Source organism: Neofelis nebulosa, chromosome 2, assembly GCF_028018385.1.
Source record: "Neofelis nebulosa isolate mNeoNeb1 chromosome 2, mNeoNeb1.pri, whole genome shotgun sequence".
NCBI lineage: Eukaryota > Metazoa > Chordata > Mammalia > Carnivora > Felidae > Neofelis > Neofelis nebulosa.
Genome location: NC_080783.1, coordinates 51,954,967 through 51,980,164, shown reverse-complemented (window position 1 = coordinate 51,980,164; position 25,198 = coordinate 51,954,967). Strand labels below are relative to the sequence as shown.

At 36.6% G+C, this 25,198-nt stretch overlaps 1 protein-coding gene across 9 annotated transcripts in view; it reads right to left on the bottom strand.

Moving 5' to 3' along the window:
• The window catches only part of PDE1A (phosphodiesterase 1A), a 326,360-nt gene that overhangs the window by 12,191 nt on the left and 288,971 nt on the right, over positions 1 to 25,198 (bottom strand). For 7 of the 9 annotated variants that reach the window (XM_058712176.1, XM_058712190.1, XM_058712181.1 and 4 more), the window contains 3 exons: positions 23,255 to 23,336; positions 20,899 to 21,019; positions 19,668 to 19,828 (listed from right to left, as the gene is read on the bottom strand). In XM_058712176.1, the coding sequence (XP_058568159.1) occupies positions 19,668 to 19,828; positions 20,899 to 21,019; positions 23,255 to 23,336 (364 nt within the window). The remainder of the gene's footprint in view (positions 1 to 19,667; positions 19,829 to 20,898; positions 21,020 to 23,254; positions 23,337 to 25,198) is intronic. The other 2 variants (XM_058712177.1, XM_058712209.1) reach the window with 1 other exon arrangement.

Genomic DNA, 25,198 nt, shown 5'->3' with positions numbered 1-25,198 from the left:
TTTTGTGTTTCCTTAGTATGAGTTTATGCCTTATCTTTGAAATTAACTATCATGGTAAATTATAGCCTTTTTTTCCAAAGGCAGAGACAGAGAATAAGAATAAAAAAATGTCTTCGTGAAAATATGTTCTTCAATATTAAACACAAGGACAGTCTCAGCTAACTAATTAATTGGGGTGTTCCCACTAGTCAACTACAATTAACCATTAGGTCAACTGTTAAGGAATCACAGTAAAGAAGGTATATAAAAGCAGTTTTAAAAAACAACAGGTTTTTCAGGGGGGAAATAACTGGGCTAATCTGACAAATGGAATTATATGTTGTACAAGTCATTCTCAAATCCCCCCCCCAAAAACAGTATATGAAGCCATTTTACTCTTGCTGTTCACTCCTACTATAATGCAAACACTTTTCAAAAATATCTGTCCCTTAAAATTTTCATCAGTCATGTTTATTTAATGGCAGAGAACTATTAAGACATTTGTTCAGAAAAATGGTAGAATTAATTAAAAAACACAATGAGTTTATGGAAGTCACATTACCTTTATATTACCTAAATACTTGATGTTTTAGAAAAGGGACATCAAAGTGAAAATACAAGCTTTATTGCAGATGACACAGTGATTAGATGCTCAAAGAAAATTTATTGACACTCAACATATTATTTCAGTAAGGAGAAATGCTACAAAATGCCATTTAAACCAATATTTGAAAGCATAAGATGCTGGGGTAGCCATAGCAGTTGAACTACGTCAACCAAAGAATTTGTAGCTTTTATTTACGTGGTTACTGATGCCACTTGTGCAATCTGCAAAAAAAACAGGTTCTTTTTCTCTCACAGGGCCAGGTAAATTTCCAGCAGTGGAATGAAATCTCCAAGTCTTTTGGTCACATTAGAGCTGCCACCATACATGAGGTATTGTTTAAGGATGTTTACTGATCAGGAAAAGTTAATGCTTTGAATTGGTTTTTGCTTCTGAAAAAAAGGATACTCATTTAAAAAACCTTGAGACAATATTATCTAAGAGTTGGAATAATTAAACTGTACCTTAGCATTTATAATTATCCATGTTTGTAGGAATTGTGGAAAAATTAAGAAGATAAATATAATTGATAGTTTTTCTTAATTTTCAAAATATTTTACTTTTGCTCCTAAAACCGTTTGTGACTTTTGCATTCATCAGTAGTGATACTCAAATGATTCTTTTTTCACTTACTTTTTTTTAGTTTTTTAATTTTTTTTAATTATATATATATAGAGAGAGAGTCAGAGCATGAGTAGGGGAGGGGCAGAGAGAGAGGGAGACACATAATCCTGAAACAGGCTCCAGGCTCTGAGCTGTCAGCACAGAGCCCAACATGGGGCTCGAACCCATGAACTGCGAGATCATGACCTGAGTTGAAGTCAGACACTGAACTGACTGAGCCACCCAGGCCCCCCCCCCTTTTTTTCTATTTCAACTTATTTTTTTTCACCATTTGATTTATTGCCTAAAAAGCCGGGGTTCTAAAGGAGCTCAATTCTAGTTGATTTCAAGTAGAGCAGATACCCTCCGAATCTAATAAGAAGCTATCTTGAAGGATATTAATATTGTCTACTAACAAATAGTATACAAGTATTAGGATATAGGACTATATTATATAAAGAAATAATATGGAATCTGTGACTTATTTTAAAAATAAAAAATATAATTATACTTCCTTTTCTTTTATCTTCTTCCTAGTAATGTATTTTAATAATCCTAACAAAAAATCAAATTCTTTGAAGAAATAGAGTTAGAGGGACCAATGCCCTTATGTAGGTAATAACTTGACTTTCAGGTACAACTGCACTCTATCAATCCTTAATCTACTGAGAAAGCATTGAGAAAATCATTAAGCTTTTCTTATGTGTGTATCTCATAAGTTATGGTCACGTACAATATGATCCTATTTTTTATAATTTAATATAAATATCATAAGTAATTTCCTTAACTCAGAAACATTTGGTAAGCTCATAAACACTATGACAAAGTATAGGAAGACATTTTTGGCTGAATATGGGTTTCAGAACAATTCTTAACTCATTGGAGGTTAAGTTTCTTCCTTTTATTATTTATAAGACTTTATGTTGACTATGTCTCTAGTTTAGGAGAGTTATAGAAATATATTTTTAAGGAAAAGAATATCATACACTGAAAACATATACTGAAACATAGATACTGACATAGGACTTACTTATATTTATTCATTTGTATATAAATGCAGCATAAACTCTGTGTATGAACCAATATATGTCCTAAATTCTGAGTGATCCAACTAAAATGATGGTAAAGACAGAATTAGCTGAAATTGTTAAGCATAACAATGAAATAGTGCTCAAGAAAGAAAAACAAATGCTTTGTAATACTAAGGACCATCAGAGTGCCCTTAACAAAACAAAGAAAAAGAGGCGTGCCTTGGATGGAGAGGATCAGTGGAACCATCTGGAAATAACTTCTTATATCCTGACTACATCCAACTATGGATAAAATCTCAAAGTTGCCCCAAGATAAATCGGCTTCATTTCCAAATTAAGAGCACATCATACCACTTGTGCTCCTACCAATACAGATCTCACCTCTGCTTGTACTCATCCCAGTACCCAGGTGAAACCATTTCTTCATCATCCCTGAGCCAGCTCATCACTAGAGATGCAAGCCTGCTCCTTCCACCTTCCTTCTAACTTCTATTGTCCATGTAAATACAAGCAGAGAGTTCACACACTCTTCAACAATATCACTTTGAAGTGCCCCTAAGTTCTGCCGCTGTTACAGTTTCTCTATCAACTAACAGGTTGGGCAAGACTTCTGCTCTGGAAGAAAATTTAGAAAATGTAAATAAACCAACCTGTCACAACCAGCTTCTAGAGGATGATCTAGAAACTATCCAGAAGGTTACTGGCTTTGATTTGAGATGAATGAAGCACAAATCCCAGTCTTTTCCAAAACTAAGTGTATGGATTTAGACAATTTAAGTTCTCTGAGCCACAGTTTTATCAGAGTACAACTCCTACCTTGTGAGGTTGCTGTAATAAATGTATAAATGACCCATGGGAAGGTAAATAATGTAAAATTTCACTCCCAAATTCATAATTTCCAACATTTTAAAACAAAAATGTCTATGGGATATAAGTACACATTTGAAAGCTCATGGGATCAGTTGTGTTGAGATAAAAATTATGCTACTCTGGGGTAAGTTTTCACAAAAAGTTGTTACTTCTTTCTGGATTTACTACTGTCATGATACTATTTTCTGTGTATTATATGAAACTGAAAAGGAATGAGGAAGATCCATAAGTAATATGTGTACAAACCTGTAATTTGGACAATTTACATGCCCCTCACAGATCTCAGTTTTCACATTGGTAAAATGGTGATAATACCTAAATCACAGGGCTGTTTGGGGCGCCTGGGTGGCTCAGTCTGTTAAGCATCTGACTTCAGTTCAGGTCATGATCTCAAGGTTTATGGGTTTGAGCCCCACATCAAACTCTATGCTGACAGCTCAGAGCCTGGAGCCTGCTTCAGATTCTGTCTTCCTCTCTCTCTGTCCCTCTCCCACTTGCCTTCTGTCTGTCTCTCTCTCTCTCTCTCAAAAAAAAAAATAACATTAAAAAAAATTAAAAAAAAAGAACTCAGTATATTGTCTGGCAAATAAATGTGTACTTAGTAGGAAAGGAATCTGCATTCTATTTAGCATTAATACCAACATGATTACAAAAATCACTTACCATATATACTGTAATATACAATATTGCATTTTAAGATATTTCAAATATAAAGAACAAATATAAAGTTTAATAATGAACCTATCAATATATTAAAATGTCCTGTTAATCATAATGTAAATTTTATCTTTCAAAAATTTTAATACTTTCCCATCATTTTTAAATATTTCCTTATTTCTGGTGGGAAAATCTTTCAATTTTGTGTTTTAATTTTTCAAGCAATATTACAAGACCTATTTTGGAAAACTTTTTGTTTCCTGTTGAGAAACCTATGAAATTTTCTAGCAAAATTGATTTTAAATGAACCTGTTTGACTAAAATATTATATATTCAATACATTTCAAATAAATTATAAAATGTGCAAAGATAAGAAAATATTTAACTTATTAGTAACTCATATGATGATCTGCTGGTTACAAAGGAAGGCATAGATACAGTGATTAAGGTTTTAAAAAATGTCCTGATGCTGATAGGAAATAAAGCTTTTTATAGGAATGCTAATGAAGTTGAAGCCTCTAACTGAACCATGGTCATCCGAGACATGCCTAGGCATGTGTGAAGAACTATAGATATCATTTTAGACCGATAGTCAGGCTTTTGTTTTGTTGAATGGGTTCTTTTGAGGCCAGAACTAAACTGTTCTGTGCAACTGAGGGAGTTTTAGTGGCAGAGAGGGGAAAGAGAGGAGCTGAGGTCGTGAATCAAGAGCAATATAAGACTAAAGGTTTTGGAGACAGAACAGAGGTGAGTGGTGACAAAGAGATTTATCTTTTGCTCAGAGGTCTAATGTTAAGACAACAAAGCTTTCAATGTGCTTGGAATTTGGAATTATTGGGAGAATATGACAAAGTCTATATTGCACAAAGTAACATTAGAGCAAGTGAATAGTTTTTGGGTGTCTGAGAACATCGCAAGTATAGACATTGTGCAGTGGACTTTTGGGGAATACCCCCACATTTAGTTTCCCTTTTTCCATTTATCAGTTGTTTTTTTCTCTTTCGAGATCTTTTAACTAACAAAAAATATATGGTACAACATAATGGGTAATGTCATTTCAGTTATAGGGACTCACCACTAAAATCAGAGTTTTATGAAATGGAGTCAATTCTCCTCTACCCAACAGTAACCAAGTTTTTACCTGGCCTTGAGCAGGAACTAGAGATCTAAAGCTGAATATCCCATGAATTCTGTTCTCCAAAAAAACTACCAGCTTGTGTTTGGCACATAGTAGGCCTAGGTAAATATTTTTGTAGTGACTTCATTAGTAGTTCTCAACTTCTTGTCAGGTTCCATTAAAGCAACTTCTTGCTTTAATATGTGCGACACATTCTAATCACAATATCTTATAATATGCAGTGGTTCTCATGTGGAGAAATGGTGCACACCCCCCAAAAGGGAATCTTGGAATCTCCTTGAGGCATGTACAATTGGAAACACATCCTGAAGCTCCTCTTATTCCCTCTCTTACTCCCAACACTGATTTTGGGAGGTCCCTTTTGAATGCATTTTTCCCTTCACATTTAGAGAATGCAAGTCTGCATATGATAAATATCCCAACTGGAGTATAAATAACACAGCTATGCTTACATAACTAAGTAACAGGCTTCTTGGAGAAGGTGATTTAATGCAGTTTTGGAAGATAGGTAGGATTTTTTAAATGTTTTATTTATTTTTGAAAGAGAAAAAGAGCATGAACAGGAGAGGGGCAGAGAGAGAGGGAGAGATAGAATTCCAAGTGGGCTCCACACTGTCAGCGCAGAGCCTGTCATGGGGCCAGAACTCACGAACTGAGAGATCATGACTTGAGCTGAGATCAAGAGTTAGACACTTAACCAACTGAGTCACCCAGGTGCCCCAAGATAGGTAGGATTTTAATGAGCAAAGTGGAAGAGGGGACCAAAGGAGTACATTCCATGAGGAAGAAAGAACAAGGGTTAAAGTAGAAAGAAAGTCCACTGACTTTCCCAGTAGTAGAAGGCAAATGTTCCAGAGGAGATGTGTGACCCAAGACACAGATATTTTAAGGGATATCATTATCAAGGTACACACTGCTGTTTCCTGTGTACAGCCTGCCAGGGTGAAGCTGGCTCAGATTCTAATCTGTACTTGGGTTGTCTTGATCATGAAGTGATTAAGTTCCCTGCTCTCCCCCTCCATGTCCTCTGCATTCATTTCAATGCACAAAAGTGTTCTGTTTTGACCTACCTCTGTAAACTGGAGATAAGCCATATTGAACTTTAACTTTTTTTTTTTTTTTTTAGAGAGAGCAAGAGGGAGTGAAAGAGAGCACAAGCAGGGGGAAAGGGGCAGAAGGAGAGAAGGAATATTAATCTTAAGCCCAATGCAGGGCTCCATCCCACGACCCTGGGATCATGACCTGAACCAAAATGAATAGTTGGATAATCAACCAACTGAGCCACCTAGGGACCCCACATATCAGACTTTTAAAAAATAAAATAGCCCAGAAGATGCTAATGTGCTGCCAGGGTTGAAGACTATTGGGTTCTGCCATTACAATAATTGAATGAGTGAATGAATAAGCACATACTCACTGTTCAAACTGTTATGTAAGCTCTTCTAGGCTTAAGTAACTTTGGTGAGTACCACCTCTTAAAACTTTATAATTCTGATCTTCCAAATGTTCCATTCTAGCAAATGCAAACTCCTGCTCTATTGTACTGATAATATAATATAGAATGTCAGCTAAAGAGATTAAGTTGAAAACAGGAATAAAATAAATGTATAATACAGAATTTAATTTACTAATAATTTTAAATATACAATTTAAAAATTACTGGTAGGATCTCATTTAAACTGCTGTTAATTGCATTTTTAAACCATGATTAGAAAAAAAAATGAGAGCGAGCTCTAGTTTTTATTTGAAAGGTTTTGCTTCCCTCTGTTTGATTAATTGTCCCTTCTGAGCTCTAAATAATATGCATGTATTTTCTCAAAAAGATGCTTGGGTTTAGTCCTGGGAGTTTGAAAGTTGTAATTTTGTTTACATGATGAGTTTTGACTGATTAAAAAGATAATGGGAAGGAATAACTAAAACATTTTAAGAACAAGTATTTAGAAACATAAACCTTTAAAGTAACTCAATACAAAATAATATGAACATGTTTTTGTTGTTTAAAAACAATCTATTTTTATTTTCTCTAAGCAGCAGATGCAGAAGAGTTAGGAACACTATTAAGTACTGATAGAGATTGCTGGCAAATAAGAAAAAAAAAGGGGGGCGGGCAGAACTTTAGTAGAGATCTATGGGACAAAGTGCAGCGAAATATCACAGAGTGATATAGACATCTGGGAGGGAAAGTGCCGCTATGTGGCTGGTTTGGGTGTGATGCTTAACAATCAGGTCTCAGAAGCATTAGGAGAAAAGGAGGAGAGATCAAGCAAAAGGGGGATGGCAAAGCTTTGGTGGCCTACAGTGGCCAAACCCGGGGGTCACGTGTCAGAGGTAGAAGATGGAAGGAGCAGGAAGTAGACAGGAGGGGGTATGTCTAGAGAGATGAGAAAGAAGAAGTTAAGCAAGGTAGCCATCCCATGGTCACATTAGGAACTTTGATGCCACCTAAGAAGAAAAAGGAAATCAAGAACCCTCAATTGAATAGGCTTACTCTAATTCAACTAAAACATTTGAATGACAAGCTTATGTTTTCTTTAAACATGTAGCATGGAGATTTCAGCTAGAAACAAGCTTATGTTTTCTTTAAACATGTAGCATGGGGATTTCAGCTAGAAACTGTATTTGGTCACAGAAAAGTAAAAGAAGTTACATTATTTGTGAACCTGATATGGACTAAGAAATTGATATGTACTATAAATATATTACTTAAAAGACTTAACTACTGGGGCGCCTGGGTGGCTCAGTCGGTTAAGCGTCCGACTTCAGCTCAGGTCATGATCTCGCAGTTTGTGAGTTCAAGCCCCACGTTGGGCTCTGTGCTGACAGCTCAGAACCTGGAGCATGTTTCAGATTCTGTATCTCCCTCTCTCTCTGACCCTCCCCCATTCATGCTCTGTCTCTCTCTGTCTCAAAAATAAATAAACGTTAAAAAAAAAATTTAAAAGACTTAACTACTTAATATTTAAAAAAATCTGCATAGTATTTAGATACATTTTTTTTCTGCCTCATGTTTCTATCAAGATCCCCAAATTCCCTGGTGAGACAGATAACAGCTATTTACCTCATCATGGATAAAGCTCAAAAAATATGGCATTGGGTAGAAAGATATTCATTAAAGAATGTGTACCACGTGATTTCATTTACACTAAGTTTTAAAACATGAAAAACTAAATTATGTATTGTTTAAGGTTACAGAAAGAGGAATAACAGCTAAAAAACTAAAAAAAAACTAAAACAAACAAAAAAGAAATAATTATCATGAAATTCATAGTATTGATTAGATCATGGTAGGGAAAGAGGGAAAACATGATTAAAAAAGGACTTGGAACTTCTAGGGATGGTAATATATTTCTTGGCCTAGATGGTAGGTTTTCTCCCTCTGTCCCTTCTTTTCTCTTTCCTTCCTCTCTTCATTGCCATTTTCTCTCTCTCCTTCTCTCTCTCTCTCTCTTCCTCTCTCCCCATGTCTCTCTATTTCTCTCCTCCTTTCTTTCAATGCTTAATTGAGGTCCTACCTTGTGATAGTCACTGTGCTAAGAGCTTAAGAAACATCAGTGATCGACATAAACATCTTTATTCTCATGAACCTTATTCTGAGTGAAGGAAGACAGAAAACAAAAATTAAGCATAGTAAGTCAATTATTTATAGGTTAGACAGTGATCTGTGAAGTGTCATGGGAAAGTAGTTGAGAAAGGATCAGAGGTCAAGGGAGGAACCTGGGGGGAATTTGAAATGTTTGCCAGAGGAGGCCTTACTGACAAGTGACAACTGGAGCTAGATTGGAAAGTAGAGAGGAGGCAGTCACGTGGTGTTTGGAGGAAGCGTGTTTCTAACAAAGACATGCTGGTACAGGGGCGCCTGGGTGGCTCAGTCGGTTAAGCGTCCGACTTCGGCTCAGGTCACGATCTCACGGTATGCGAGTTCGAGCCCCGCGTCGGGCTCTGTGCTGACCGCTCAGAGCCTGGAGCCCGTTTCAGATTCTGTCTCCCTCTCTCTCTGCCCCTCCCCTGTTCATGCTCTGTCTCTCTCTGTCTCAAAAATAAATAAATGTTAAAAAAAAAAAAGACATGCTGGTACAAAGCACTTAAAGCAGGAACGTATCTGATGTGTTGAAAGAAAGAAGACAAAAGGACAGTGTAGTTGCACTGGAGCTAGTGAGAGAGAGAAAGAGAAATGGGAATTGAATCAGCAAGATAAAGGAGGCAGGGCAGATGTGGATCATATATAAAGCCTTATGGGCAGCAAAATGCTACTCCAACCTGTACAGGCTCCTATAACCTGATTGTTGCATTTTAGGAACTTTGTAAGTTGGTTGTTAAACCTAGTCATTCTTAAAAATAAAATTATAGGGACTTACAATTAAATAAATTGTATTAAAAGTAAAGGTGATAAGTGTTTAAAAATCATTTCCTAATTATTTTGACCCATTTTTTCATTATCTATGTCTTCAGGTTAATTATAGCTACCAAATCTGTATGATGCAAACATCTCATGTGCACCTCTTTTCCCAGTTCCCATGTTCAGAGACTTTATACTGACAGCTTGAAACTGGCCATGGTAGGAATATTTACACCATGGATGTCATCAAACTTTATGAATCAGGGCTTGATTTATTGTTTCATTGTTGTCTAAAGTGCTGGAGATAAAAAAAAATAGAGATTAAGTTTAAAAGTGTGTCATGTCTAAAACTGCTACATCATAAATAGCACAGAAGAAATTTGAGGAAATTTTTTCCAGTATTCAAAAATCATTATCCACTCAAGTGACCAAGAAGTCATTTGTATTTTTGATGAACAAGTGAAGTTGACATATGCCTTCTATGTTTTTTAAGTTTTGACATATGTTTTTTATACTTTCATCTTACTCCTTGATATACATGCAAATATCAATGTTCTTACCTGAACAACTTATGTTTGTCAGTTGCAACCATAAGTTGACCATAGACACAGAGTTTGGTAAAAATCAACTAAGGCATTCTGTGAAAACCAATCACCTATATAGAGTTTACAACAAAGGCTACTGCATATTTTATTACTACTCTCAAACATGTGTTACACTTCCTTTATGTGTAAAATATATGAGAAACCACATGTGTATGTGTGTGTCTATACTTTTTTGAGCCAGTTGTTAAACTTGCCAGCATACTATTACCTGTAGGCCACTGTAAGGATTGCCCATACTGTATTATTGACTTATAAATAGTACATATATGTTTTTATATATTTTTGTGGCATATTTCACAATATTTTTTTAAAAAACTAAACATTAAACAACTTAAATAGTGCTCTATGACTATTAAGAAAATTGAATCAGCAGAAAAAAATTATCCCACAGAGAAAGCAGCAGGCTCACATGGTTTTTAAAAGTAAATTCTGCCGAACATTCAATGCCAATTTAAGGCTCACAAACTCTCAAGAATTTAAAAACTCCAACTTATTTTCTGAGGTTAACCTCAATACCAGAAGTATAAGTATTAGAAAGGAAAATTGCAGGCTCACCTCACTCATATAGATTTTTTAAGTCAGCCAAAGTAACACATACATTTTAAAAAGTTATTACGTTACAATTAAGTTGGGTCTAATCAAGGAATACAAGGTGATTCACCATTAGAAAATCTCTTAATTCATTATATGAACTAATTAAAAAGAAAAATCATATGAATTATTTAAAAAGCCACAGAAAAGACATTTGATAAAACTAAATGTTTCATTTAAAATACATTTTCTTAACAAATTATTTATGGAAATGTAATTAACCTCATAAAGAGAGGATCAAAATAAAATTAAGAAATATCACACTTTATTGCTGAAACATTGAATATTTTTCCTTTTGAATTCAGAGACAACCTAAATGCTCTCACCATTTCCATTTCAGATGCTTCTGGATAAACTTGCTAATGCAACTGATTCAAGAAAAACAATCATTAGAGATATACATTTGGGAGAGAAAAAAACTGTCATTATTTGCAGAAGATCAGTTTTCAAAAGAAAATTGTATTTTTATACAGCAGCAAGAAACAGCCACTTGGAACAGCAACAAAAATATAAAATACTGATGGAAAATCCAACAAAATACATTCAAACTTTTGAAATAAATTATTATTAATTATAAATATTGATTACTTGATATATAATATGCTTAATGTAATGCCGGGCATCTAATAACGCTAACAAGTATTTTCCATGACCATTATTATTATTATTATGAAGGAAACGTATACTTTCTGAGAAACATGAAAGAAGATATATAAGATACATATGAATAGGAAGACTTGATATCAACGATGACAATTCTTTCCAAAATATCAAAGTAATTCTGACCAAAATCCTACTTGTTTTCTTTTTTTTTGGTGGAACTTATGAGCCACTAAAAGCAGCTACAAAAGCAGGTGTGAAAAGTTTAAATGAATAATATCATACCGAACATATTCTATGACCGTAGAGCAATTACATAGGAAGTAAGTCCCCAAAAGAAACTAGAAAACACTTGTGTATTTGCAAGTTTTAATACATATTCTAAAATGTCTTATTTGCCTTAAGCTAGCTCTAGGTTTCCTTCTGGTTCTAAATAGCTATTAATCATAGGGCGCCTGGGTGGCTCAGTAGGTTAAGCATCCGACTTCGGCTCAGGTCATGATATCACGGTTCATGAGTTTGAGTCCCGTGTTGGGCTCTGTGCTGACAGCTCAGAGCCCGGAGCCTTCTTCAGATTCTGTGTCTCCCTCTCTCTGCTCCTCCCCCATTCACACACTCTCTCTCTCTCAAAAATAAATAAAAGCATTAAAAAAATTAAAATAAAATAAATAGCTGTTAATCATTCACAATGCAAATCTCATGGCGTCTCAGTTCCCATATTGCCTCCTTTTCTCACTTGTTAATCGTCTTTAAGCCTAGTGTTTTGGGATTTGAATCTATATCAAATAAATCAGAAAATTACCCAGTACAGTAAGAAACATATTGTATTCCATTCCAGTATGACCCCACTCCCCACCCCACACTCCCAATTCCATTCTGGGATGTAATTTTTTTTTGTCAAAGACACATTTTCTTTGAGAAGATCAGAAGCAGATCTGGGATTAGTTTGCAGTTTTTGTTCCAATTAAGGTGGACTTGGTGGATCTGGTTCAGTTTGTAATTTTTGGTTCTAAACACAAACCAAACCATCAAGTGGCTTACCAAACTAACTCTTTTGCCTTGAAGGAGAACCAATATTAATGTTTGCCATTTGGGGGCTACTCTAAAGAGACATGCTTCTTTAACAATTCCAGGCATGAAGCTAAGCCACTCTTCCATTTCAGCTTGTGACACAGGATGGCAGGTCACCAACAAAAACAAGGTACATTTATCTGTTCCTTTAGAATTGTTACATTTCTTTGTTGCCTATGGTTTCCTTGCTTGCTAATTGCGGGCATCTGTCACCAACAGCCACCAGTAGAGGCAAATGTGCTCTTTTTTGTTGTCCCCCCCCCCCCGCCCCGCCCTCCTCACTTTCTTAGGTGCCTTGCTCTCAGAACTGCATCATAGACCTTCAAGTCTCTGGAACATAAATGGGAATTGGGAATGTCGGCTTCTTCATGGGGGTGGATATTACATGCCCAATAATCACATTTATTGAGGATACGGAAAGTTACGTGGTTTGCCTGAAACTTTATAGGTAGAAATAAAAGCAGAGAGCAACTTTTCTCACTATTTCCCTCCACTTGTGTCACTAGGAGGTTAGCCACAGGCCCTCTTAAATCTCTTGTCTTCTCTGTAAGTAGTGCAGAAAAAGGAAAGACTTTAGATGCTGAGGAATGCTGAGAAATAGATAATGAAGATATTTTCCTCATTCCAAATGGGTAAGTTTTAACCAAAACCAAAATAGTTTGGAATGGAGGAAAGCATTTTTTACTTTTTAACTTCTATCTCTTACTTTTTGAAAAGGAATGTATTTACATATAACATTCTTAGATGCCCCCAGATCCTTAATAGGAGGCTCCCTGAGTGAAATTACTGTTTTAAAAAGTGTCTTCTTTTACTGATGGTCTAGGAGCTTCATACCATGGGGCCTAAGTGTCCATACCTGCTTCGGGATTAGTGAAATGTTTTTAAGATAACTGTGAAATATACTGTCAGAGCTGATATGAACACCAAGAATCTGGGGTTCTGTTCAGAGCCTTATTGTTTAATTAATATTCTAAAACTTTAAGCATCATATAACCTGCTTATTTTCATCTCAATGCAATTATAATAAAGTAATTATCATCTTCAGTGTACTTAAGACTAGAGGTGATGGCAGCAGGAAATTACAATGGCAACATCTGATACATACTGGCTTTAAAACTGATGACTATTTTAGTAGATGTATTTTTGTACCAGATTGCATTTTTACTTTTTTATTATGAAACATTCTACTCATATAAATGGGTTATAGTTACACATATAAAGTATATATGTCAGGTATAACCATAATCACAAAATGAACATTTGTGAGATAAACTATTACTAAGGGTCCCATCACTCCCCTAGAACCATTCTGAATATTTTCCCCTTTCTTTTGTTTTATCATAAGTGTATTCTAAAACCTATTATTTAGTTTGTGGGTTTTTAAAATTTTTCTATAAATGGCTTCTTGCTCTATTGTGGCAGCTTGTATATTTTGCTTCATATTATTTGTGACTTCCATCTTTGTTGGTACTCACAACTAAAGTTCATTTATCTTAACAGTGTATGCTTTACCATAATATGAATACACCACAGCCTGTGAATTCATTTTACTGTTGTTTTCAGTTTTTTCTTTTTTGCTCTCAATACCAATGCTATAGTGAATATTTTGTTCATGTCTTCTGATGCACATGAGCAAAATCTCTCTAGGGTAAAAATACAGAAGTCAAATTATTGGGAAACATGGCATGTGCGTCTTCAGCTTTGCTAGAGAAAGCCACGTTTTTCTGGAGAATGATTCTATAAATTTACATATATACAATTAATGCGTAAGAAAACCAAAAACTCTGGCGTTAGTCTTGACTCTTTTCTTGATTTCATACTCCAGATATAATCACTTAACAAATCTTATCAGTTCTACTTTCAAAATATATCCAGAATCTGATCTCTTGTTGCTATCCTTTCTTTCTCATGCCTACTCATTCCAGTCACCATCTTTAGGCACCCAGAATTTAGACACTTCTCCCTCCATCAGTACTACCTGGTCTAAGTCCCCATCTTTCTCCTGTGTTATAAACCACAGCCTCTTTTCTCACTTCCTTGTTTCCTTTTCTGTCTCCCAAACAGAATATTTTCCATTCTGTAGCCAGAGTGATCCTTTTAAAACTTCAGACCATTTTATTTTTCTTCTTCAAAATGCTACATTTGGCTTCCTATCCCTCTTGGGCCAAAACCAATGATGTGGTGTCATGTCATCCATTTAACACAGGGCCTACATTAGTCCCACTTGCCCGATCTTCTGTTTCACTTACCTCCTGTTATTTTTTTCATGTCAGGCAAACTCCACCTCTCAAATATTGTGCTGATCATTTCCTCTGTTTGAAAATTTATTCCCCCACACCTCCTCATTGCTCTTTCTAATCTCTTTCTTGTATTTATTTAAATGATCACTTCCTTAAGAAAGCCTTTCTTGGCTACCTTAAAATGCAATCCTGCTCCCAGCTTCCACAGCTTCTTTCATAAATGTAGGGATTATTGTTTCTCTCTCTCTCTCTCTTTTTTTCTATATCCCTAATTCCTAGAACACAACAGAAGCACAGTAAATAATAATTATTTAAATGTTTATTTATTTTTTGAGAGAGAAAGAGAGAGCGTGAGCAGGGGAGGGGCAGAGAGAGAGGGAGACATAGAATCTGAAGCAGGCTCTAGGCTCTGAGCTGTCAGCACAAAGCTGGATGCGGGGCTGGAACCCATGAGCTGCGAGATTATGACTGGAGCTAAACACGCGCTTAACTGACTGAGCCATCCAGGAGCCCCAATAATAATTATAATAATAGTCAACTCATATAGTGCTACTATTCTAGGTACTTCTTTTTTTTATTATTTTTTTAATGTTTATTTTTGAGAGAGAGAGAGAGAGAGAGAGAGAGAGGGCCAGAGACAGAGACAGAGAGACAGAGAGTGTGGGGGAAGGGCAAAGACAGGAGACACAATCTGAAGCAGGCTCCAGGCTCTGAGCTGTTAGGATGCAGCCTGACATGGGGCTCAAACTCATGAACCCCGAGATCATGACCTGAGCCGAAGTCAGACACTCAACTGACTGAGATACCCAGGCGTCCCTATTTTAGGTACTTCTAAGCAGATTCTACAAATCACCTCATATAACTCCCAAAACCCAATGTGGAGAAAGAGGACTTCCTGTTCTAGTGACATAAAAGGGTCGAGTGTTTCCACAGAAAACAAGTACACAATTGGAAAATATTAACAAAAACAATTCCACCACAATGGAAATCAACCAAGGCAACACAACAATTTAAGAAGCATTTATTCTTGAAAAACTGCTAGCGATTCAGGTAAGGAAAACAGCAATTGGTGACCTTTTTGCCTGGAGCTACTCCCAATCTCCCTGCCAACCTCAGCTTGAGAATGGCACCGGAAACCAGTTTTACTGCCAGAGGCGGTAGACTCAATTTGGGATAGAAGCAGAGGGCAAAACCCCCTGGTTTCCACAATGTAAAACAGTGGGTTTGGTTTAGAATAAATGGGGAAAACGCACAGCTTTGCAAGCCTGAGGTTGCAGTCCAAGTTTGGGGTAACTGGTAGATGAGCAGGATTTCAAAGAGAATTCCTAGCAGTTGAAGAGCCATGGAAAGTCTAGATAGCTCTCTCCAATCTCTGGCTAACTGAGGAACTATGCAAGCATGCAAGAGATGTTGAGAAAGTCTTCCTGCACTACCTTGATTTTTGAAAACGTTGTTAAAAAGCTGTTGTCCTCATATTCTTGAATTTCAAGAATACGTTTTAAATTTTTTGGACGATTTTTAAATTTTAATTATTAAATATAAAATCTATTTTAATAACATTTTTGAACATCAGAGACAAAGTTTTCTAAGGTTTTTGTGTTATTTTGTGGAAGGGTAAAGTAATTAACTTCATTGTCATCTACTATTGATTATGCATTTAAAATTTTCTATTTAATCATGACAATAATAGGAATAAAGTGTAAATATTTCACACCATTAAGGAAATGAATTGGAATGGAAAAAATAAACAACCCAAGCAGTAAAAATGAAGGCAAGAAAAGCAGGAAAACAGAAATACTAGATTAAAAAGGCTCCTCTAATTTTAATAATTTTTATAATGAATAAATACTGAATTTTCCTGAATGTTCTTTCTGCATCTCTTAAGATCTTAGGTTTTTATCCCTTGATCCTTAATATGGTGCATTGCAGGGGCGGCTAGGTGGCTCAGTCAGTTAAGTGTCTGACTTCTGCTTAGGTCATGATCTCATGGTTTGTGAGTTGGAGCCCTGTGTCAGGTTCTGTACTGACAGCTCAGAGCCTGGATCCTGCTTCGGACTCTCTCTCTCTCTCTCTCTCTCTCTCTCTCTCTCTCTCTCTCCCTCCCTCTGCCCCTCCCCCACTCACACCCTCTCTCTGTCTCAAAAATAAATAAATGTTAAAAAAAATTTAAAAAAAATATGGTGATTGCACTTCTGGCATAAAAACCCTGTGTGGTGGTCAATTCAGTCTGCAAACCCAGGACTCCAGCAAAGGTAAGCAGATACCTTCCAGAGAGATTCTGGCTCCAAGTTTCTGTATCTCTCTCAATTTCAGTTTTATCTTTATTTGGATGGGTTCTAAGGACATCAATTTCTCTTTTTTTCTTTCTTTCATTTTTTGTTGTCGCAAGCAAAGTACTCTTCATTACTTGTTACAAGCAAGAAGACAGGGAAATAGTTCTTGAAGCACTGTCTCTGTCATTTTCTTGTTAGCAATATTTCACCCAGCATTTTATTTATTTATTTATTTTTACCATGAGATATTTCTTTAAGTTTATCTAGTTCACCACTGCATTGGAAACAGCAACCAACCATGCAATGTTACAAGTAAAACAAATCTGGCAGTATTTGCTTTACTCAAAACGTGTGTACCCTACACAACTATCCTTTGGAAATTATATTATCAAAACGATCCATGATTCTAATTTGCTAAAACCAGGCTGCCTGTGTTCAAATCTTGGTTCTATCTTATCTAACTATAGGAGTCAGATATTATCACTCAATTCCAGAAATGTAAATTGAGAACTTTATATAGATCTAAAGTTTACTGTGTGCAACAAAATATTCAGTAGAGCATAGTGGCAGAAAGTCTATTAAAAAGGGAAAAATTGCAGTCATTAATTCAATTCTGATAAAGAGTTTTCCTTCACAGGTTTATGACAGATTCCAGGTGACGGGCTGATGTTTGGGGCATAGTGTTGCTTATTTTAATTAAAACTTTCTTAGAGGAGAGTGTGTTTTGGTCAATTGGATTTTTTGGGTTCATTGAAGATAAAGGCTTCAAGTGAACTTTTTCAAACTTTTTTGAAAAGGTAGTATACTAGGAGGTGCTCGCATGCAGTGGGGAAAATGGGTAAAGAATCAGAACAGTTTTAACTCTACCGCTTAGAAGCTGTGTGATCCTCAGTTTCCATATGTAGCAAATGAGAGTAGTCACCTCTAGTTAGGAAGACTGTTGCAGGAGGAAATAGGATAATCCATGTCAAATGCCTGGCATACAGGAGGGATTTCAGAATTCTTACTCCCCTCCTCTCTTCCTTGCATCGCTGAATATCTAATATATCTATTTGTTTTCTTTTCTGAATAAATACATTCAAAGTAGAATTTAAGTATTCATTTATTCATTCATTCAAAACTATCCTCACTAAATAATTTTAAAGCAACTACAGTATGCCGGGACATGCTAGCTCTGAGAAAATCATGACAATGAGATAGACATTGTTCCTGTTTTCAAATGACTTATAGTTTTGGGATTTATATCTTACTGTGCTTCAGTAATTGTCCATAGAGAGGGGCAATTCTCATCATTTGAAGTCTCCAATTTGATGGATTTGACAATATTTTAGTTTGGCCATCTGAGTCTTATATTGCATTATATTTTTTATTGAGTGACAATAATGTATTACAAAGACCCTCTGTAATGGCTAAGGCTAGCTACATAATTACAGGTCCCCATATAAAATAAAACTGAGACTGAAAAATTTTTAAGAATTTCAAGATGATGATAGTAGAGGATTTAAGTACAGGGCCATTCTGAGTGTGTGTGTGTGTGTGTGGCGGGGGGGGGGGGGGCGGTGCTGTGTGAATACAGCAAGTGGCCCTCATGATAGCTGTATAGAGCCACCAAAGCCTGGGAAACTCTATTTCTTCTCAACAAAGATCAGACTTTTAGGAAAATGTAAGTTACACAGTCAGATGAAGACATTAGAATGCTATTTCTTTTATTTCCTAATAGCAGAGGTGGAGAAATAATGTGACACCATTAAGTAGTTATTTAATTAAATGAATATATACTGAGTGCCTATGATATGCCCAACACTGTGCTACGAGCTAAGGAATATACTGGAAAACATAACAGACCATGTCCCAACTTGTGTGAATCATATGTTCCCCTGTGGAAAACAGATGATAAACTTTAAAAGGAATAAATAAATATCATCAATTACGGACTAGTGATACCACTTTGAAGCGACTGAACTGGGCCCTAATCAGAGAAAAATAGGACAGACGACATACTTGTCATGGTCAAGGAGGGCCTCCTGGTGGAGCTGCCTACCATGAAGGTTTAGAGCACTGCATTGGGGAGAAAGAGTGAATTCTAGCTCCTTCACTTACTAGCTGTGGGATTTGGGGCAAGTCACATCACTGTCTTCTGCCTCAGTTTCCTTATCTGTAAAAGGGGAATAATAATAGTATATACCTTATAAGGTCCATGTGAAAATTGAGTTAATTAAGTGCTATTTTTCAAAATAAAAGTAAATACATACTACAAACTGCTAGCCAAGGAAGACTCAGCCTTGCAGAAAACTCTAAGGGGAGAATCTCTGGCTGAAGAAACAATCATCGCAAAGGCTCTGGGAGTATTTCAAGAACCTGCCAGAGGCCACCGTGCAGGGAGTACAGCACCTGAGAGACACAGGGCTATGGACAGGAGCGAGCATGAGGGGAGATGGGGGCCAGATTTGAAATCAGAAAGCTAATTTCCTGAACAAAGATAATGACTGCTACAAATTCACATGTCTTGTAAACAAAAACAACGAATGTACTTGAATCAGAAAACATGTCAGAAATGGCTAACACTAGCTTCCCATTTGTTTCCTTTAAGGGAAGATTTACAAATGATTCTTTCCAACACATGAATGGAACTGTCACCCAAAGAAGTAACTTAGTAAAATTGAACAAAAAAACACAGCCAAGTCTCTGACACTGAGTGTTACATTCCTAATGCAACACAAAAGCCATGTGCAAAGCCTAAAACACAGGCTCAAAAGCACTTCCAGAAATTAACAGGAGGTTAATCTGCCACGTAAAGTTTTGTCACCATTTTCTTGCCCCATCCTTTGCATTCATGTCACTGCCACCCACTGGCACAGATTTCTGCAGTTCACATGACATAAACACAGCAGAATCTCTTTAACAGATAAGCCAACCTTGTGATGAATAATCAAAGGGTAGCCAATTCCAAGCACCGCCAAAAGCTTGTGTATTCCATAAAAGAAGAAATCTAGGGGGGAAAAATCCGAAATCCCAGAGGAAGAGTTAAGACAGAAAGAGAGAGTAGTAAGGCTTCATAAACAACTATACCTTGTGCAGCTAACTCTTTCCACCTCTCTTTGTTCTGCTGGATGATGTCCACCAGGTTGTTTTTGAAGCTTTTCAGGTCCACGCTTGCAAGGGAGTAGTCTGGAGAATAGGTTCCATCGTTCATGGTGCCCTTCATATTTGATCGTCTAAACAAATCAACACTGGGTGAACCCAATAAAGGTGCATATGCTAATAGTAACAACCAAAAAAAAAAAAAGCCCAGAAAACACCAATGTCAAGATATGGAATGAGGGAACAAAGCCTGAAACACTTCACAAAGCCAGCTGCAGAAACAGGATGGCAGGTGCTCAGGCCCAGTTTTGAGCATGCATCAGGGCTGCTCACATCCCTCCTTTTCTCCCATCATGGAGAGGGCCAGGACTCTGGCTGGAACTCCCTGGGTTGGTCAAGGACTCCCAGAGCAGCAGGTTGGAGCGCTCTTGCAGTATAAGGTGGCTAGGCCTCATTAGAAAAGCAGATACTTGAGGTGAGCTGACTTGGTGGTGAGTTCACAGGTGAACATAACAAATGGGGCATCACGATTCTGGAGCGCTAAGTGGGGCCAACCTGAATCATTCTCAGGAGAACATTTCCTCAATTTCCTCATTGGGGCAACATTTTGGGAACCTAGTGGTGTGCTATTAGGAAAAGCTGTGTGTTCAGATAGACAAGAATTTAGCATGATTAATCTACAACTGGAAGTTTTAAATAATATCCCTTAACAAATTTGTCAATGAAAAATGTTTAGCTTGAAATATTGTGATCGCATATACAGTGGATACTACTGTTACCATTAGATGTTATATGGATCTGTTGTACTCACATCATCCGCAAGCTTTATTTTGATATAGGCATCTCTCTAGATCTACAAGTGGGTTGTAACTGGTTTCTTTGTAAGCAAACCAACACAACTATATATGCTAACATCCAAGACACAATACATACATTTGCACAAAAGTCAGATATTTTAATTCTTCTGGTATTGAATACTCTTGTGTTATATTCATTAGTACTTTGATATATTAGTTAGTTAGTACTTTGTTAGTACTTTGATATATTTTGTAGTGGACATGAAGTGAATTTCAAAGGCAGATGCAATATAATAGAGAGCCACTAGGTGGCAATACTATCTAATAATTCTAAGAATTTCCAACTTAGCTATAAGAGATAATGAAGATAATCATTAAAAAAAAAAAAAAAAAAAGACGCAAAAAAAGAGAAAATACCAAACCTGCTTGCCCCATAGGAAGGAGTTTCTGTTTTTGAGGCTTCCTCTATAAGAGGAGTAATAATTTTCTCTGTTGAATCTGTCAGAAGAGAAAATGTTGGCTCTACTATGAAGTCAATGAAACCTACAAAAGCAAAAAAAAAAAAAAAAGAGAGAGAGAGAGAGAGAGATGAATTGAAACACTACAATTTTCTGAACTCTAAAATCTGTAATAATGAAGAGTCTGATGCATCAGGTAGAAAGCATCAGCTACATACTGGTTTGGTTTACCCACTGAAATTATTTTTAACCCAATCTTTAGAGATAGTTTAATAGCTCTATAAAATGATCTCTCAAGCAGTGGAAGTGATGCAATTTAAGCTTGATAAGTATATTGGCTTTTCTATTTAATATTCAGTTTTTATACTCTTGTTCACAATAAATTCAAGTCTAACCAGAGTGATTATATTTTCCTCTCAGTGACAGGGATCATTACTTTTCTGAAAAGATTCCACTTGTTTGTTGAATTTATTATTGACCGACAAAAAATAATATCTAAGCTTCAAAGAAACAAGAGAATTGAAGTTGCTTCTCAGGCCACAGGAAGGCACCCACTTTTTTGCCCCCTCTGACTATATCAGTCAGAGCTTCCTGCCAGTGTGTTAATATTTCAAATTGCTGTTTATTATTCTCTGGATGTAAAGCGTTAGTTCACAGCACGTGGGTGTGTTCTGTCAAATCAGTAAAGAGAACAGTAACATCTCTGGGAGACAGCATTATTTCCACCACCTTGAGATGTCAGGATTGAATACAGACTTTAAATTTAAAGTACTCGTCAAGATATGAAATGACACACAGAGAGAACGGGGCAATGCCCAGTGTTTATGGGGAGAAGGAGACAACCCACTCTAAACTGTGTACACATTTCAACACTACATGTCCCTGGAGAGGTATGGCACTGGAAATCAAGTGCTTGTGGCCTTAAACACACCTGGGATATATGGACGATCATCTGAATATAAGAGAAAATTGGAGGGAAGCTTTTAAAGTGATACTGTACTCAGAAAGATCCACATTTGAAGAGTATTCCATCCATCAGATACACAGATAAAAGGAATTCGCATTTTAAGTAACTGGCTTAGTCATATTATACATTAAGGTGCATTTTTAATTCAAGAAAACTGCAATAGTTTTGTGTTTTAATTGATGCCTTCCACTCAAAGCAATGTTCATTGGCCACCAGTAGGCTATTTCAAGTTCTGTCTGTAGTTTTCAATGCCTGGAATTCGGAGACCGTCAAATGAGGTGTCACCTTGCTAACCGGGCAGCAATTTATATTACAGCAACAAGCCTCAGACACTTCCATTCTTTCCAGTTTCCCTGAGGAGGTTCTTAGCCTGTTATGCTCACAGCTGCTAAACAATGGTAGGTACCAGTGTTATGGTGGCTAGAAAAACAGCTGTTGGAACTTGAATGGGAAGGGGCAAAGGTCAGAGCGAGACTCTTTCTGACAGTTGACTACTGCTCTGTTGGAGGTGGTACTGGAGCAGCTAGAGAGGTAAGGCGGCAATCCTTTTTTTTTTTTTTTTTTTTTTTAAATTTTTTTTCAACGTTTTTTATTTATTTTTGGGACAGAGAGAGACAGAGCATGAACGGGGGAGGGGCAGAAAGAGAGGGAGACACAGAATCGGAAACAGGCTCCAGGCTCCGAGCCGTCAGCCCAGAGCCTGACGCGGGGCTCGAACTCACAGACCGTGAGATCGTGACCTGGCTGAAGTCGGACGCTTAACCGACTGCGCCACCCAGGCGCCCCGTAAGGCGGCAATCCTAATGTTTATTAATCTTGCCGTTCAGTAATGAGGGTGCTGGCTCAGGGGATAACCATTACAAATATTTGGAGCATGCAGCATAGCAACCATATGTTATAATAATGGGTTGAACTTGTTGGTTTATCTTCTTATATCATAAGAATTTTTTTTCCAAAGGAATGTAAACTGGCATATTGAATATATTATGCAAACTTAGTGATAACGGGACAGATATATTAACATTTTCATTGAATTGTTCTATATGCAAAGGATTAAATTATAGATTACAATAATCAGCAACACAATACAAAAAAAAGCTGTCTCTTAAACAAGAAGAAAGCCTGTCATTTGTAAGAAGGTTGTAAATAGAATAACAATTACGTTTACTAATACTGCTTGATTGAATTCATTTTGTGAGAATTTTTCAAAATCCTTATCATTTAGCACCATATAGATCAGTCTAAACATCAAATTGTTAGGAGTGTGAAGTTTCATGGATGTTTGCCCCTTTAAACAACATGGTTTCTCCATTTGAAAACTGGCACACATGTGCCCACCCTCCACAACAGTACCTATTTGTGACTGGGCCACCATCGTTGACTTCCTGTCACAAAGTGGGGAAAATGGAAGTCCTAACTCAGCTTCTTTATCTCCCTGTGGAAAGGAAAGCTCATTAGTACAGGCTTAGTCTGGAGAAGCTTAGACGACGAGCAGTCTAGATACAAAGCCTAAAAAAATTGCATCTTTCTTTTCTTAATTGGCACTGTGTATTTATTTATTTATTTTTTTATAAAACAAAAAAACTATAGTCCAAGTTGGTGTAATTTTACTTGGTCTCCTTTTGAGGACATACTTATTGCTGAAGAAAAAGAAATGAACATTTCAGCACCTGGAGACTCTGCTTTGGTATTACAAACCCCTTGATTATAAAGAGACAAACCTTTGCTCTTTGGAATTTTCTGCAATTGCCATAAAATAGTCATCCTAGTGTGTTATTTGGCATTTAATTAACAATCAAGCTCGTGGATTCTCATGCTTTTTGTCCCCCCATGCTAAATACATCACAGATCTTCACTATGAAGACTTAATGATTATATTATTTTTTGAAGTCAAAAGTATATGAATATTTTGAAACATCTTTCCACTTATAAAACAACATTAATTGAATCTCCCACAGCAAATGAAGAGTATCTTCAACATCCTTAACATTCTGTGTGCATCATTTTAACGTATTCTCAGAAAATGGAAATGTTAATGATTTTTATTACTTGATCCTATCCATAGTAAGTTAATTGAGTACATATGTTAAAGAATTCCATGTACGTTTGGGTTTAACATCACAAGAACTGATTCGATTTTCATCTCCTAAAATAAAAGTGGCTGCTGTGGGCAAAACTTTATTATCACAAGATTCATCCAACATCGAACATAGGTTCTTTCCTTGGCATTCAAGGGGATGTGCTTACAAAAGAAAGAGAAGCTACTTCACTTGTGTCTCTTCACCTTGATCTTCTGGCTATTTGAAGGATGCCTTGGGCTCTATCTTCTCCTAAGCTGTTGGCTGTATACCTTCACAGAACACACGGTGACTTATGTAAGACCACAGTTTAGGACACGTGGCCAGGTTCTCGAATCAGAAGACAAAAGGGAGGGACCATCACTTTTGCTGTGTTGTGGAGCCCATGTAACAATGCAGTGTCTGTCTTGAGGACCTCAGATTTTCAATCCCTCTGCTTCTTTAACACCTTTTCATTGTGATCTTTACAATAACATATCAGTATGTTTTATTGGCTTTAAAGTTATTCATTGACAATGTTTTCTGGTGCATTTCCTTGAAACCATACCTCTGATCATAAGAAGCAGGAAGTCTGAAATCAGAATCGTTTGGGGAAAAATCTGGATATGGTCACCAGAGAAGTACACAAAGTAGCTGTAAACAGGAACATTTGACTACGTCATAGCTTAGAGAAAATGGGGAGTAGAATTTCTGTGACCCCTCCCAGCAGCTGTGCTCCTTCCTTAGAGAATAACAACACCCATTCCATTTGGAGTTAATATTTACACCCAGCTTAAGGGACAGAGGGAAAGGAATTATTAGTGCCATTAGCCTCAGAGTTACAAGATACACACTTCAATCACTGCTTTTCATCTGGCTCTCTTTTATTTCAGACATATCACAAACTTGATGGAATGAATTTTCCTCATATGTTACCTCACTTGGTAATTTTGGTTAACTCAAATTAGGAATAAAGATATAATAGTATCTACCTAGTAGGACTATCCTGAGGTTATCGAAGATAATTTATGTGAAGGCTACACTGCCTAATATTTAGTAAATGGTCATTCAATATTAGCTAGTAAGAACCATACTTCATACAGGTGAAGAGGATTAAAAGTACACTTACAATGATGAGCACTGAGCTCCGTATAGACGTGCTGATTCACTATATTGTACACCTGAAGCTCATATAACACTGTATGTTAGCTATACTGGAATTAAAATTTTTTAGAAAGAA